Here is an 18635-nt window from a genome sequence, read left to right on the forward strand (position 1 = left end):
CTCATTTAGAAATGACACCTAAGTATGTAATAGTATTTTTACTTAAATGCATGAATACCAATATTTATTTATTACTAGCCTGGGTACCTAGCATTGCCCAGATGTTTGTAGGTGTGTGTTGAAAAAAAAAAAAAAAAGTTGTAGGAGGCAGGCAGGCTTGAACCCATGACGCGATGGTGGAAAAGAAAATGGAGGTATGTGTAAGGCTGTTGGTTGAGCAAAAACAAATTAGGAGCAGAAAGCTCGAACCCATAATAAGCTAGAGGAAAAGGAAGTGAAAAAAAAAAGAAACGGTCTTATCGATGCGCCCACTGTGATTGTGATGTCACGGGCAGTGGAAATAACGTCTTTTATGCGACATTGTTGACATGAGGTTTGAATGATTTGCAAAAATGTCAATGAAAAACATCGACCCTTCCTTGTAGAAAAGTGCACAGTTAAGGGTGAAGGAATTAATGTTTTTAGCCAAGTTTTCGTTACTTGTCGTCCGAAGGGTCAGGCTTCAAAACGATACTGATCTCGTGAAAATCCATCACCTCTGTCACAAGTTTTAGGCAGACATACAAACATACATACATACACTTAAACAGACAGGTGAGATTTATATAATAGACTTCCGAGGGGTACCCAGCGTTGCCCGGGTGTTTTTCGGGGTATGTGAAAAAAAACCCGAAGCGTTGACGACGCGCAGTTGGAAAATAGTAAAGTGTTAAAAAAACAAACAGGTGCGCGTTTTTGATTGACGTGACGGCGATAGGTATTCAGCAGTTACGATTTTGTGCGGGACAGTTTTGAATAAATCGGTGTGTTTGTTTTTAAAAACCCGCTCCCTGTTTATTAGGAGGAGCGAAATGAAAGCTACAGTCTGATATGACGAAGTCGACATTGAACAAACTGGCTTTCGGCCAGTGATTAGAGTCGAGTTTCGCTTTTTTTTATACTGAAAACCGAATGTAACGCGTGCCGATGCGGGAAATGTGGAATAATTAACGTTTGAAAGTCAATAAAATTAAATAGACAGGCGAGCTCCGTGGGTAATTCTGAGATATTACAATTTATAGATGATATAAAAAGTTTTAAGAAGTTGTGAAGCGAGCAAGCGCTTCTCTGAAAGAAGCCTTTCGTGGACATCGAGGAAAAGCGAACATACATACACACATACATTTTCGCTTTTATATATATAGATTATTAATAATATAATATTTAGAACTGATAACAATATCCCACTGCATCTTCAATAAATCCTATCGACACTAGTGTATTTTTATCTAATCAATCTGTGATAAAAAAAAAAATCCTTTGGATTTTGCTTATGTGCCTGTGTATACTAGATGATGTCATCATTTTGTGAGGTTATCAATTACAACCAATGGGAATAACCATGCACAGTGGATGACATCACTATAGGATGAAGTCAGCATTTTAATTAATAATGATTATAGCCTGATTGGAACAAAAGAATGTTTTGATATTGTGGTTAAAAAAAAGGAGGGGATAATTCTATATTCGTCTATACAGACTTCTCTTTTTCTTTTTTTTTTTTGCTTCAAACAAAAACTTTCTGAAAAAAAAAAAAATAAATAAAAACAACTCGGCATCATTTAAAAAGCAAAACAAACATCACGCAACAATTGGTAGGTAGAGCTAGTAGCTAGAAGAATATATAAATATCGACTTACAGCAGGGGCTTCCTCAATGACTTTCTGGTGACGTCGCTGGACACTACAATCTCTTTCAAACAGATATACATAGTTAGAATGTTTATCACCAAACACTTGGACTTCAACATGCCTAGAAAGAAATTGAAAAAAAAAAAAAAAGAAAAGAAGGCACAAAAATTTAAAAAAGAAAAAAAAATCTATTTTTAAAATCGTAGGTGACAGTGGCTAGGGCTTAATGACACGGACGAACAACCTGTGTATGCCAAGTTCAAATTCCATTCTTTTACTTACGATGCTAGCAATCTTAATGTGGTCCCTTTTGTAAGTACCTGATGTCTTTCTTTGAACCAGAAAGATATCGGGGAAACCAATGCCAACGGATTCATACAAAATGAATGAATAAACTTCTAAAATTGTGCACACACATACATATTATTATTGTTGCGATGATTAATCAGAATCGGGAATCATAGAAATCCAGATCTTTTAGTGCATCAGAATTGGTATCGAAATCAGAAAAAACTGTGCCTATTTTCCAATGCCCAAAACGATTCTTTGAATTGTTTTTTTTTTGTTTGCCTTCGTTTAAGACTCAATTTTTCATTGCTGATACTAATGATAAACTGATAAATATTTATTGAGTTTTAGGCTATCAGTAAAACTGATATTTACAGATCATTTCACCACATACACACAAGTGCACTTTTTTTATGAAGGCCATGATATGAATTAGTGTGGGATGGCATCAAGTGTGATGAGGTTCAAAAGGTTACCGGCGATAGATTTCAAACCCATTTACTTTCATGCACCAGCATGCAGCAAGGGGTCACGAGGCAGGTAAGGGAGTGTATTTTGAATGCAAGCCAATAATGGGGGTTACCGCCCCACACACACACCTTAAAATAAATAGGGACGCATATGCATTTTCCAGACAATTCAGTTTGAGTCTTCAGTTTGATAATCTAGAGTAAACAAGAGAGTCTCGATTCAAGATGAGAAAACGAAAAAAGAAAAAAAAAAAGATTCTGAATCGATTCATCGATGAGAGGCTGCTCTGTCAAGTATGGAATCCAAATAAAGGCTTCTCCAAACAATAAACTCAAGTTGTGCTTTTGGAGAGCAGGCATGAATCGTCGCAAGGGAGACCAACCAAGGACGAGAAAAAGGTATATGTCTTGAGATCTTCTTATATGTGACACACACACACAACTGTTATACCCCTATACACACACACACACACACACACACACACACAACTGTTATACCCCTATACACATGCACACACACACACAACTGTTATACCCCTATACACATGCACACACAAACTGTTATACCCCTATACACACACAACTGTTATACCCCTATACATACACACACAACTGTTATACCCTTATACACACACACATACGACTGTTATACACACACACACGACTGTTATACCCTATGCACACACATACATACGAGATATACCTCTATACACACACACACGCAACTGTTATACCCCTATGCACACACAGAAGACAGACGGTCACGGCTTTGTCACTTTTCCATACACAGAATATATATACATGAGAATATATATACATGAGAATATATACACCTCATCATATCCCTCCTCACACACATGTAACACTTTACGTTTGCGAAAGCATATGCACATGTGACATGGGTTTTTACAGTAATCAAAAAAAAAATTTTTAATTAAAAAAAAACAGTAATTCTATAGCTAAATTTAGAGATTTTAAAAGAATTGGAATTAGTAATTGAATCGGAAATTTAGAATAATTTAAAAAAAAAAAAAGAGCAGTAAAAATATTGGAATTATCACATCACTAATATACAGGGTGGCCGAAAAGTCCCAGGACACTGAAGCCCCGACTTGACCACTCCAGACAACTCATTATGGGGTTTAATTAAAGGACAAGATTCTGGTATTAGATACGAAACCATTGATCAGCTAAAGCATGCGATTATTGCAGCTTTTGCTAGCGTATCAAGGAATTCTCTAAAAAAAAATGGCACAAAGAACCTGGAGGCGAATGGAATTGTGCAAGAACAACGAGGGCCAACATACTGATCCCCTAGACCACTAAATTACTCTAGTTGTTTTCTGCTTTGTTTCTAATAAAGTTCTCTTTTTTTGTTGAATATATATGTTTTCTGTGTGTTTCATTAAAAAATACTGTGTGTTTTATTAAAAATACATGTATAGTGTCCTGGGACTTTTCGGCCACCCTGTATATATAGTACATAGTATGTTATGAGAATATATATATATATATATATATATATATATATATATATATATATATATATATATATATATATATATATATATAGCAACTAAGTTATACAAAAATCTTCCAAATTTCATTCCCGGAAGAACCAGTCATAACTTACAACTTAGCTTTACTTACATATTGAGCGCTGTTGAAGTAAATACTGATACATAAAATATTATATCTCCTTGTAACATTTTATGTGAATAATAATAATAATCTAATATATAAAAAGTTATCTGTCTGTCTGTCCCCATATTTTCAAACTATCTCTTCCGAAATAAAAAGTCACAGAGCAGCGCTAGGGGCATTAAACGATTGGATTTTTTATGGGTCTTTAGCCAGTTAAAATAGTTTTTCCAGGGTTACAATTGATAAAAAATCGTTATGCATTTTGTACATTCATCTTAGTTTATTTTAAATTTTAAATTTTTAATTAGTTCATATGTGTGTCACGTTGATACAGTGGTAACGTCACCAGCTTTGAATGCTGCAGTTCTGCTTTCAGTTTCAATTCTAGCTGATAGCACCCAAATACTTTTTTTTACTTTTGAAATCACAACTCTATAATAATATATATATATGTAATCTGGATAAATTAAAATATATTTAAGCATATTTTATGACCAGTGAAAGCCAGGCGCCCCCTAATAATATATATACACACACACACACACTCATGAGCAAAAAAAAATGGGCCAAGAGTGAAAGAAGGAAGAAATCGATTTTTCGATATTTTTCCATGAATTTTTGTTAATTTTAACTGAAAATTTCTATTTTGTAGATCATTATTATTATAGCATATAATAATAAGTGGCAAAATTAATCCTAAAAATGGTAAAACCGCATCTTGACAAGGATATAAAAAACCGAGTTACAGGTTTAATAAAGCAGTCCAAAATGACTTACAAGCAGATTTTTGATATTTTAAGAAAAGAAAATGTGAAAACATCTCTTTCTGTAGTGAAGTGAATTGGTCAAAGGTTCGAAGCCGAACACTTTGTAAAAGGGAAATCTGGATCTGCTCGTCCTAGGGCATCCACTTTGAAGGACAACCACAGTCTTAAATTAACTGTTTTGAAAGATCAAAAAAAAAATGTTGACCATAGCAAAGAATTAAAACAGGGGCTGGAAATTCTCTTTCTTGATATACAATATCTAGACGAATGAAAGAAATAGGATTTTCCCCTAAAAGGTGAGCAAAGAAGCCATTTTTATCTAAGAAGAACATCAATGATAAAAAGAGATTTTTCTCGTGTTATGGCAAGAAAGCTACAGACTGGTTCAGGAATTTTTTCCGATTAGACAGAATCAAGATTTTGACTTGTTAGTGATGCTCCCGATGCTCCTGAACAGTGCAATCAAAGAACTGGGGCATGATTCTCGCTAAGTTGCATAAAAACAACAGTTAAACACAGGAATGGAGGGATAATGGTATGAGGAACTTTTATTGCAGCAAGAATTGGGGAACTTATTAGATGTGAGAAGTCAACCAATGCAAAGGAATACATTCGAATGTTAGAAACAGGACTGTTACCAAGTATCCAGAAGCTGGGAATATCCCAGAACATTATTTTTCAACATGATAATGCCCCTGCACACCCTGCTAAAGTCACAAAAAAACGTTTTTCTGATAATTCAATTAATGTGGTATTTTGGTTAGGTCAAAGCCTCGATTTAAACCCAATCGATAATATTTGGTTCATAATATCTTGTGCATTGGTCGGAAGAACTTTTGAGAACAATGACAAACTATAGGAAGCTGTGCAAAGCGAATAGAATAGCATCTCCTCTTCACAGTGTTCCACTTTGGTTGAGAGCATGTCTAAAAGGATTGATCTTATGAAGAAATCAAAAAGGAATACGATTCCATCCTAAGCATTTATTAAAGGAAATGTCTTTTTCTGTGTTTTTAGTCTCCTTTAAGTTTCTTTGTTCAATTATTCTTTGTTCAATATAGCTTTAAGTGCAATAAAATATATAAACTTTGTTTGGCCCATTTTTTTTTGCTCACGAGTGTATATATATATATGTTATATAGGGGGTTTCATTGAGAGAATTTTAAGAGTGAGTCCTAGAGGAGAGAGTTTCTTAGAGAGTCTTATTAAGAGGGATGTTGTGAGAGAGATTGTTCGTTCCGTGTTCGTGTTATGAAGGGATTCATATATATTAAAAATGTTCATTACTTAGAAGTGTTGATATGAGAAGCTCTTAGAGTGAGGAGATAGTGTTCAGACAGTCTTAGTGTAGATATGAGATGTCGAGTTCACATTGTTGATATGAGATATCGAGACGTGTATGTAAGATGTGTATATTAAGACATTTTATAACACAGACATATAGACATATAATAACAATTCAATTTACCTTTTTGTAGAATCACAACACAAGACGACGTTTTATAAAAACACATGATGGGTTTATTTCTTCTCACGACCGGCTGTGGTTTTCATCATCAAGAATTCAAAGCTTCACATATTAAGTTTCAAAGTGACCGTCTTGCTTCTAGACGTTCGAATCCTCAGACTCTCTCTGAGTTTCTCCCCCTGCTTCTGTCTGCACAACTCTAAAGTTTTTCTATCTATTTCTAGAACTTTCTATTTTCCATGACGTCATACACATGTTAAAACATGTGCCTTCTTTCACGTGTTCTGGACATGCGTGTCCAAAACTTTTCCTTTTTTTCACAAAAGGAATTTTAACCTATACTCAGTAACCTATATTTCCAATATGTTAAAAACATTATCTTAGAGCTGCATTCTTTCAATTGAATTTTCATAACAAAATTGACAGTGCACATTCTTTTCTTGAAATATTTTATCTCTATTCTAAACAATCGTTTGCTTTACATTCCATTTTCTAATTCTCACATGTAATCTATTTCTAAACCTAAATTACGAGGTTCGAATTTCGCCTATGCTATTTCATTTTCATTTTAACTAAATCTCTCTATTTTTATACTTACATGAAAAGGGGACAGCCCTTATCATGTAACATATACATACATACATAGTAATATATACATATATTTGTATTCTTTGGGCTACTATTCTAATCTTGAGTGTTATTTTCATAACGTTTTGGTTGATGTAATCTCTGACCTTCTTCAGGTGTATCATGTCACACTCGGAAATCTTTCTGTCAAACTCGGAACTCTGCACAGAACAAAACCCTTTATTTAATCCACAAAGGTAGCATGCTCTCATTCCATCACCAAAACATTGTGAAAATAACACCGAAGATGAGAACAGTTGCCCAAAGAATCCAATTAATATAAATAATCAATCCTCATCTAAAGCATTCAGGAATGTAGTTTATATATATATATATATATATATATATATATATATAAACATGGACAACATATCGCTGTCATATCAAGGCTCTGGAAAGATTCCACCAGACATGCCTACGCAGGATATTTAATGTCACCAAACAAGCTCTCTTGTCCGATGAAGAGGTGCTCAAGAAGGCGAGCACATTCAGCATAGAGGCTCGAGTCTTTCGAAACCAGACTCGATGGGCGGGTCACGTAGTGAGAATGGAGGATTATAGGATACCTAAGCAATTGTTCTATGGGGAGCTTGAATGTGGCAAACGACCCAATCACAAACCTCAGAAAAGATACAAAGATGTAGTTAAGGGAAACCTGCGGGCACTTGGCATAGAAATAACAAGGTGGGAAGAGATAGCTGAAGACCGGGAAAGTTGGAGGCGCTACGTCTACGCGGGATGTGAGAATTTTGAGGTTTTGAGAGTTGAGCACGCCACTATAAAGCGAGCCTTACGAAAGCGAGAGGATACAGGGGACTTTGATCTCGACCCCGCGTACTCGTGCGGGATATGCGGCAGGGTGTGCCTGTCAAAGGCAGGCCTCAAGAGTCATGGAACTACGCACGCGGGACATGAACTGGGAGCACGGGAGGGAGGGGGGGCGGTCACCAACAAGGTTATCCTGCAGAATATGCAGCAAACTGTGCAGGCCAGGTGGGGCTATGTGGAATCATATGCGGACTCACTCACACGCCATCGTATCGTGAGGGTTGGCCGTCTTCTGTAAAGAAGTGGCAGTCACCATATATATATATATATATATATATATATATATATATATATATATATATACATACAGGGTGATCGCTAGAAAAGCAGGAAATTTGTCAAACAATGATTTATTTTTTTACAAAGAATAATTTTTACAAAGTTTTTCAAAGACAAATGTTATGCTATACTCATAGATGCCCAAAATGTCATCCGTGCACTTCACTGCAGCATCAAACAGCGATTTATTTATACAACACTCACACGGCACCAATCAAAAAATAGCAACCACGCATTTTATTCATGATCTAAGCTGACCTCCAAATTTCCCGCTTTTCTAGCGACCACCCTGTGTATAGTAATCACTTTTTCTTCTCCTAAGTGAATTATTTCTAATAATCTCACATTAAAACCGGCAAAAAAGAAAATGGACGCCTAATGTTCCAAAAAGGCATTAATTAGCAAGACATAAAAGAATCAAAATTTATTACAATTTTTCATAAGTTTGTGCAATTTAACATGGTTTGAACGTTATTGAAATCAGAAATAAAAAAAATATTCTATAAGGTTTTCATTTAAAAAAAAAAAAAAAAAAATTTTTTTTAATAATATAAGTTTTTTTTTGTTGCTCCAGACAACGCATGAAGCCACTTGATGGAAGGAGCTAAAAGAACGGAAGACGATTAGCACAAAGACAGGAGATGCTTATTAAACTGTCTCGAAAAGCTCAAGGGTTATAGGTACAAGCAAAACAGTCAACAGTTCACACGCCTACAATTCTTAGAAAAGAAGTTATTGGAATATCAAAATTTATATCCAGAGAAAAAGGCCTTAATTTTGTGGTGTTAAGAAAACCCTCCCCATATTAGCAACAACAAAAAAGAATCCAAATTTATTAAAATTTTTTCATAATTTTGTGTAATTTAATGTAGTTTGAATGTTATTAAAATTTGAAAAAAAAAAAAAAAAAATCACTGTCGCTCAAGACAAAGCATAAAGCCACTTGATGTAAGGAGATGCAATTCTTAGCAAAGAAGTTACTGGAATAGGAGGCTGTATTATAACAAAGTTATCAAAGTTTATATCCAATTCCATACTTTAAATACTATTTGGTGCAGAAAAATTAATGCAGAGAATAGACACATGTGCAATAACATACTCCAAAAGGTGCACCTGCGCATTGTATGCACAATTGAGTACAAAATGTAAAACTGATGCACCTCTTTTGGTGCTGGCCTTATTTTCACTGCGATAACCGTCTTTCGTTCAGAAACAGTTAAGGGATTGTATTGATATACATAATCTTTGAAATAAACCTAAAGATAAAAAAATCTGGGAGGTTATGGTCCAGTAGTTGTGAAGCACATTCAAGATCACACCACCTACTGATGAGACGATCACCAAAGTGTCCCCACATAATCATTGCCCAGAGGTAAAACAAAGGCGCTTGAATATTCATGATTGCAGAAAAGACTGGATATAATTAACAATTCCATGGGTGACATTTGGAGGAGAGGGAGGGGGGTCACCTTGTATAATAGAAAAAGACTAATAAAAAAAAAAAAAAAAATTAAAAAAAAGATATATATATATATAAACATAGAACTAACCTCGGATCTACAATGAACTTTTCCAACAACATCACATCATCAGCAAATGATTTCATGGCTTCCCTGCGAGCCGATTCCAACTGTTCATCGAAATCTTCCGGACTCATTGATATTCTCATTCCCTATAAGAAACAGAAAAGAGGAGGAGGTTTTTAGCAATACACATGAAAAAATTGTAATGGCTTAAAATTTTTCGATAATGGCATATATAGAAAGAGGTTGATGAACTAAGAAATAATCTTTTTTTAATTTTTTAAATCTGATTAAAATTAAGGAAGTTATGACTATTTTTGTGCCTCATATGTTTGGATATTTTTCCCCCTTTAAGACCATATGCATTTTGTCAGATTTTTTACACTACTTTTTAAGTAAAAATGTTATATCTTTGTTAAAACACAAGATTAAGCAATGAAGTTTACCATATAAGTGTATTTTTGTGCTAGGAATTAGAATATGCTACTAAAAATCTCCAGAAATTAATGGTATTCAAACAATCTACAGTAAATGCACATAAATATGCTGTAATTCCTTAAAAATGCCATGTAGCCATTAAAAGAAAAGAGGTTAGAGAACTTAAAGTTGAATTGTAATGCATTTTATGTACAATAAACAAATCTAAATCTAGCACTGTTTAAAAATGCATATATTGCAATATTTCTTTGGTATTATTGTAGATTAATACCTTCTGTAAACCCCTCCCCTCTGTCTGACCACCTCTCCAAAAATGTGATTCTACCTATTTTTAAATTACTAACTACCACAAAAGAAAACATACAATTATATTTTTAATGGATAAAAATAGTAAAAAGATTGATTTATTGGACAATGGGTGTCCAAAGAACATCTTTTTTTTAAATTTTCAATACTCGTCATGTTGAAGTCTTTTTTTAACAACAAAAAAACGGGTGGTCAAAAATATTTAAGACACTCCAAACTATTGACGTCTCTTCTGGTTAGTTTCCTAAATTTAATGATAAAATTCTTAATACAAACGCAGTATGAGCATTTACGAATGAGAGGGGGTCTTTACAAAACCTTGCCGAAAACGCTGTTTTATGTTCACATTTTTGTCATTTTATTTGCTTAAAACTCTTAAAATATATAACATATGGTATTATTTATTAATTGATTTGAAAGTATATTTATTTCTGAACAAAACGATTGTATTTTGAGGACTTAAAGGGCTTCAGTTTTTAAAATATGTTGATTTTAGTAGAACCCCCTTGAAATCTGTGATTATCCAAAGCGTTTTATTGTCCGTGTGTATTGCTAATAAAATGGATCTAAGGATTTAATAACCGTGTTACATCAATTTGAGTTGATGTTGAATATTATTTGATTAGCTTTCTGTATTTGCCCACTTGCCTCGACATTATATATTTTAGCTTGACAGGAAAGTTCTTGTGGTTTTTAACTTTTAAATTGAGATGAACACATCTTGGCTCGAACAAAAATTTATTGATTGAAAGAAATACCATCAGATTCAACACACTTTTGTCAATGCAAAACAAGTGTATTTATGTCAGTAACATTACAAATCTTGCATTCTGATATCGCTTAGGTTTTTGAAACATTTCTCACGCAGAAAGTTGTCAACATGTTTGAAAAAGTGGTAGTCAGTAGGGGAAAGACTTGGAAAATATGGTGGACAAGGCAGAGTTTATGGCACAATTCGCTCAACTTCTGTAGGATCAGTTTAGCAACGTGCAATCTGGCATTGTCACGGCAGAAAATTGGGCTTTTTCTGTTGACTAATGCTGAGTGGTGTTGTTTAAGCTTCTGATGCATTTCATGTATTTGTTGACAGTACTTGTTGACTAGTGTTACTTGGGACGATTAATCGGAATTGAAATCGGGAATTGGAAAAATCGGAACTTTTTGGGAGATCGGAATCGGTATCGGAAAAATTTGTACTTATTTTCCGATGCCAAAACGATTCCTTTAATTATCTCTTTTTTTTATTTGATTTTGTTTGAAACAAAATCTTCCACTGCTGGTAGTAATAATAAAATAATCAATATTTATTGATTTTAAACGACCGGTAAAGCTAAAAGCTAAAAGTGTATTTTCACGTTTGAACAAAATATATGCACACCGACGATGTGTTTTTACGATAATCGGATAAAAATAACTTAATTCTAAATATTAAGAGATTTATAAAGAATCGGAATCAGGAATTTAGTAAGAAATCGGTAATTGTATTGGAATTGGCAAAAATATTGGAATCGTCCCATCACTATTGTCCATCGTAATAGTTTCGCTTGCATTAAAAAAACTAATGGATGAGACCAGTCGCAGACCACCATACAGTCAGCATATCCTTCTTTTGGTGCAACTCTGGCTTCAGGAAGTGTCGTGGAACTTCGTCAGCATCTAACCATTAAGGTGAGTGTCATTGGCTGTTATAAAGAACTCACTTTTCATCGCAAGTCACAACCTGGTCGAGAAACGGGTTGTTCCCGTTGCGTAAAAAAAAAAAAGGAAGATGATACTTCATAATGGCGTTTTTTTTGGTGATCGTTCAATTTGTGAGGCAGTCATTTATCAAGTTTTTTTTTGTCTTTCCAATCTCTCCAGTGATTGGAAATCATTGTATGCGTTACATCTAATTCAGAAGCAAGTTTTATCATATGAAATTGGCAGAACAGGTCATAAAGAAAAACTGACACAAGTTGGATGAAAAAATCTTGAAAAGAACATTTTCTTTCTCTAAACAGTAATCTTGTGAACAAATATCGTCTGTACAATGTGTTATATAATGGCATACCAAAAACAGCACCAAAATGAGTCATGTTACGTTATCTAACATGAACGGCACCCATGTAAACGGGTCTATACGTTTCATGTTTGTAACGTGTCCTAAATGTGTTACTAAATGTCTATTAGTGGTTTTTTCACTTTCTGAATCCGTTTTATATTTCGTGATCGTCCAATGTTCATATGCGTGCGTGTGGGTGTAATATGTGTATCTTCGACATACCTATATTTTCTCTGCTCACTAGTCCATCCCTTCTTGTTCTTGGAGGGGGCTGAAATCTTTTGGACAAAACACATTGACTCCAAGACGATGATTGGTTTTCATATTAGTTTTTATTTTACTTTCCAGGCGCAGAAGAATAGAAAGTGAATTTCTTTGCTTGTGGTCTTAACAGTCTACATTGAGAGAGACGTCACTCCCTTCCAAGAGAGGAGGAGAGACAACCGTAAAGCCCAATCGCTCTGCTTCAATTCCAAATTCCAACTCCTCTCATCTCCAGCTAACCTGATCACGTGATTCACACGTAGATCCGATCAGCTGACCAGACCTTCTGGTAAACTTGTCTATGATCTAGCTTTGTTATATTTTGACAAGTTTTATAAATATTCATCATATCCATTTCTTGTCCACCTCTCCAGTTAGATAGATAGATAGATCATTTATTCTGTTCAATCTATTTCATAACAAATGTATTAAAATTAATGAATTGAAGAAGAAAAAGAATGGAACAGAATTAGCACTTACCTTGCCTCCGCCACCTCTGACGGCCTTAATCATAACAGGGTAACCAATTTTGGTAGCTTCTTCTTTTAGACGAGCATCAGACTGATCTTCACCATGGTAACCTTCGATTACAGGAACTCCAGCTTCAGACATGATTTTTTTTGAAGTACTGTTGGACAGAAATTTAAAAAAACAAAAAAAAAAACACAAAAGATCAGAAGGTGCAAATATTTTAAACAGAGGTAAATATTTTCAATATTTTATTTATCCAAAGTATTTGAATGTGCGTATACAAATAGTTGTAGTGAACAGAGTTATTTCCCTTTGTGCGGGGTAATTCGATTTTCCTGGGTTCCTCTTCATTATTGTAATGAAATTCAAAAAATGAAATATTAAATTTCAAGTAAAACCAATGGTATCTACTGAATGGTTTTGCCGCAGTAATGAGCATATTCAAAAATAACGAAAAACAGTCAGGTAGAAAATTAATTATTAATGAAAACAGTTTTCAAAGACAACAAAAAGTTTCACTACACTGGCAAGGATTTTCAGTTTTCAGAAATGATTTACCTCCCTTTTGTTACAATTAAACATCGGTTGGGCCCTTTTGGTCAAGATCAAAGTGTAGTATCTGTTCTTCAGATGCTGCCCTTCCATTTCTTGTTCTCTTTCAGTGGAGGAGAAATCCTTCACGACTGAGACAATTTTTATTTTTGTACCTTTTCTCCACATTAAAAAACGACCCTGGTGTCTAACTCTGTCCCGTGGGGAGGCATTGTAAATAGGTACAATTAAACATCGGTTTCTATTCTTTTCTTTTTTTTTTTTTTTTGCAAAACTCAATTTTCGCTAATTGTCTTCGAAAACTATTTTCAAATTTCACTACAATAACGAAGAACCAAAACAGCTTCTTTAAGAATAAGTAGGTTTGAAAACACTTTGTAAAGATCGTGTCAAGCTGGTCTAATGGTTATCGTACTTGACTCACTGTCTTTAACTTTTGGTTTTGATCTCAGTTCGAGTATTTTTTTTTTTACTTACAAAAAGTGAACTATTTAGAAAAAACATAATACTTGCATGCACATGTCTCAGTTTCTTTCCGTTTTTTTATTTCATTTTTTTTTAAGGAATTTAATGTCACGTTTAATACCTATGGTATTTCTATTTATAATTAATAAAAATTCTGCATTAATTAAAATATAATATTTTTGCGTATTTTACAATCGGGCAACACCGGGTGGCCTGCTAGTTCTGAAATAAGACCAACTTTCCATATTGGAGACAAGAACTGAGAGTTCTTGTTTCACACACAAAAAAGCAGAGCCAGCAAATTTTCATTGATTCTAAAAGCATTTGCTTGAATTCTACAAAACTTTAAGAACATCATTTTATCACATGGATAAAAAGAGATAAACAATATCAAAGAGTTTTTATCCAACATATTGCACAGGGGCTGATGTATAAACACAGTACCTTTTAATTCCCATATCACGGATAGCATTCGGTGGCGGTCCAATGAAAGTAATCCCTTCCTTTTCACATTCCTCTGCAAATTCAGCATTCTCTGACAAGAAGCCATAACCAGGATGGATTGCCTGAAGAGAAAGGTAGAACACACAATAAAATATCATTTTAATTAATAGAAACGTTGTACTCAATTAAAAAACAATTAAAATGAGATCACAATTAATAGAATGCTAAAATTAATAGAAATCCATGGTGAAAATGAAATTCAAAACATGGCATTTAAAAAAAATCAGACACGTGCAATATTTTTATTTTTTTAAATAAATATATATTTATTTAAAATTTCTAATCTTCAGCTTAATACCAAAACCTTCATCAGAAAGGTTTAGAATATATTTTTTAAATAAATATTTATTTAAAATTTCTAATTTTCGGCTTATACCAAAACCTTTATCAGAAAAGTTTATAGATAATACTTTTTATTTTTCTATTTAGCCATGATGGTATTTTGGCACAGTTTGTAGTTGTAAAAGATAGAGATTGTACCGCCCAGTTCAGTGTTTGTGTTCAATTAACACAAGTGTTAAAATTAATAAAAATTAACACAAGTGTTAAAATTAATAAAAATCAACACAAGTGTTAAAATTAATAAAAATACACACAAGTATTAAAATTAATAAAAATTAACTGTCTGACCTTTTAACCATCATGTTTCGAATTTCATTTTCACTGTGATTATTAACAGTGGATTTATATTAATTTTAACGCATTTACACTAAACTGGGTGATACAATCTCTATCTTTGACAACTAGAGACTGCACCCAAACACCATCATAGCTAGTAAGAAAAAAAAAAAAAAATGTATTGTTTAAACCTTCCTGATAAAGGCTTTCGCATAAGCTGAAAATTAGAAATTTTAAATAATTATTTATTTAAAAAATAAAAATATTGCATGAATTTGATCTTTTAACAATCATGTTTGAAATTTAACAGAATGTTGTTGGCCATTAAAAATGAGACACATCATGAAGTGTGCGTGGGTGTGAGGAGGTGGGGGGTCACCCACAGCCTACTCAACATCAAATTGGATTTAGCCGAAAGAAGTTTGGTTTATTTGTTCCATAGCATATCAACCCTTTTCAAGTTATTTAATGCCGAATCCAGTAATTTTGGAAAAAAGTTTTTATGATTCACGTTCTTTATATTCTCAAATATTTATTCATGGTGTTTGGTTTGGTTGTTTTGTAAAGGAAAAATTGTTTTTGTTTTTGGCATTGCAGACATGATTGAATTCTGTAAAGGTAAAAAGAATGTGCTCATGAACTCCTAGCATCTGTACCCTCGATGTGCATGCTCCCAACCAACCCAACAAGCAGCAAAATCCCATCACTTGACAAATAGCACAAATTCTGATACTCTGCAAATATCAGTCGTATGACACCATTGACCCTCTATACACTAAGATCAACAGCTATGCTCTGTCGAAACCATATTTGTCAGTTGATATCAGCTCATCTCAATCTCCTAAAACTCACTCGATCTGGTCAAAGCTACAATCTGCCTTCCACCGTGTCGAATTCGCAACTGCCCTTAACTGTCACAAACCCTAAACTGTCAGTAAACTGTCCATGTTGTAAACTGTCACAAAATTCACTACCACTCCTCAAAGTGCCCGTAAACTACTTCTAAATATGTATCTACCTCTATGTTTGGTCTTATATCTGCCACACCTTGATTAACAATCCTATCTTAACTTTCTTTTGTGTGCATTGGTGAACAACTTCCTATACCTTTGTGCTGCTGATAAACTTATTCCTTTTCTTTTTTTTAATATTTTTTTCCTGTTTTTATTTCTGAACGCTTTTTTTTTGGTGGTGGGGGAACAACGATAGTATCAAATATCAGTTGCACTCTAGATGTGTGTGTGTGTGTAACACGATTGAGCTTTACATGCTAAGGTCCACAATTATATAGTCATCTTCCGAGCCTATGTTAGTCAGTTGCCGTCATCTAATCTCTATTTGCTCAGAGCTACACATTGCGATGTGCTCCAAGTTACAACCCGCATTCCACTGTATCAAACTCATAAAATTGCCCTCAACTGTCACGCAAACACAATGTAAGGGAGACAACTTCAATATGCCTGAGAAGCATTTTCTGTTTCGGAAAACATTTTTTCACTAATATTAACAATTAGCATAGATATTTGGTGAAATCGAGTCATAGGAAAGCCTTAAAAAATATCTTAGTGACTCCTGAAGATTGAACTTTCTTTACGATTTTCGGACACACCCTCAAACCCACAGTCCAAATTCTTGCAATGCAGAGTTAACCCTTCTTTTCCTTAGTAGAGAAAAGGAAAACATGAATTTCACATCCGAGAAAGGTCGACTGAAACGTTGCGCTAATAACACCCAAGATGAGAATAATTGTCCGAGTAACCAAAACAATACAAGCATTCACATCTCATCTTAAAAAATTCAGAATTGTAAATATATCTACCTTTATGTCTGATCTTTTATCCACCACACCTTGATTAACAATCAAATTCAGCTCCCTTTTGTGTTCCTTGGTGAACAATTTCCTCTCCATTGTCTTTGTTTTACTGATAAAAATTGTTCCTCTATTTTTCTGTTTAAACTTCTTAATACTTTGGGAGGGAGGGAGGGAGGGACATCAGTAGTATTACACAATAATTTACTGTTTTTTGTGAAAATAAAATGGTCTTACACAATAATAACTTGTTTAGAAACAGAATTTTTTTTTTTAGGATTCCTCTAAAATTAATGTTACCCACTCCTGTTCCTGAAGATATTCTGAAAAGTTTATTGAATAGACGGCAACAGTGAGGTATGTCATTATCATCTTACCTGAGCTCCGGTTGCTTTCGCAATCTGTAAGATCTTGCCGTGTTGAAGGTAACTTAGTTGAGAAGCTGCAGGACCAATGTGGTGGGCTTCATCAGCCTTAAAAAGGATGTGAAAAAAAAAGAAGAAGAAAAAATGGGTTAGGATTTCGATTGCAATAAACATTCAACTTTTGTAAGCGAGACAAAATCATAGATTTGTTTTCACAAAAAATTTATTAAAAACAAAATTAAATAAATCTATATATATCTTTAAAAATGAGAACGTGTGTGTGTTTAAGGACAACTCTCAACCTATGTACTCAATTTTCTGATCTACAGACTTGAAATTTGGTATATAGGATATTCAGACATATGGAAAACTTTTTAATCAGTTTTCATCTAGAAAAAAAAGCTTGTTACTTGGAGTTGCCATCAAATTTTTATCTGCTTGTCAACTGTTCATATGATAGCTTTATGTCAAGAATAAGTAGGTTTGAAAACACTTTTTAAAGACGTGGCAAGCTGGTCTAATTGTTATCGTACTTGACTCACTGGATCTGGTAGCAGGATGGCGCTGGCCCATGTTCAAAGAGACTCAGGCAGGCTTCAGAAGGAGTGCTACAACTTTGTATCCTTCTCTCACTCGCCCCTTCCTCTTACCCCGACTTGAACCTGCTGGACTACTTTGTTTGGTCATACGTTGAGAATATCAATATGACCTCCCAACAATACCAAAGCCAGCCTGATCGATGTCATCTGCCAAATATTCGCTAAGCTCCCGCCGGCACTTGTGGAAAAGGCATGCTTCCAGTAATGAACCCGTGATTGAGGCTGAAGGCAGCTACATTGAATAGATGTCAGCTCTACTACATAATCAAGTTAAATGAATTGATTTTTTTTCAATACAAGTTTTAAAATAAAGCTATAGCATTGTTTTCTTTAGGGCAATAAATTTATTGTTCCAACTTGAAATAGTACAACTTTATCTTAAGACGAATCTGACTTTTATATAGCTAAAGGATTGCATCAGGAGTCAGGAACTTTCCAGGGCAACAGAATGATCCAACCAATTTTTTTTTCAGCAACTTCAGCAACAGATTAGATATAAGTGTTCATTTTAGATCTCATACTATTTTTTTTAAAAGTTTTTTTTTTGTTTTTTATAAAGGGGTTACACATATCAAGGCCCAGAGGCCGCCACTTGAGGATAAGCGCTAATGTATGTATTGTAGTCATTGGGTCAGTTG

At 34.2% G+C, this 18635-nt stretch overlaps 1 protein-coding gene across 2 annotated transcripts in view; it reads right to left on the reverse strand.

Moving 5' to 3' along the window:
• LOC145296878 (methylcrotonoyl-CoA carboxylase subunit alpha, mitochondrial-like) overlaps positions 1–18635 on the reverse strand; it is a 73050-nt gene that overhangs the window by 32084 nt on the left and 22331 nt on the right. For both annotated transcript variants that reach the window (XM_080143015.1, XM_080143014.1), the window contains exons 4-8: positions 17411–17506; positions 14546–14667; positions 13094–13241; positions 9592–9713; positions 1680–1791 (exon numbers count right to left, since the gene is read on the reverse strand). In XM_080143015.1, coding sequence (XP_079999141.1) covers positions 1680–1791; positions 9592–9713; positions 13094–13241; positions 14546–14667; positions 17411–17506 — 600 coding nt within the window. The remainder of the gene's footprint in view (positions 1–1679; positions 1792–9591; positions 9714–13093; positions 13242–14545; positions 14668–17410; positions 17507–18635) is intronic.

Source organism: Euprymna scolopes, chromosome 17 (assembly GCF_053919585.1).
Source record: "Euprymna scolopes isolate OS-2025 chromosome 17, ASM5391958v1, whole genome shotgun sequence".
Taxonomy (NCBI): Eukaryota; Metazoa; Mollusca; class Cephalopoda; order Sepiida; family Sepiolidae; genus Euprymna; species Euprymna scolopes.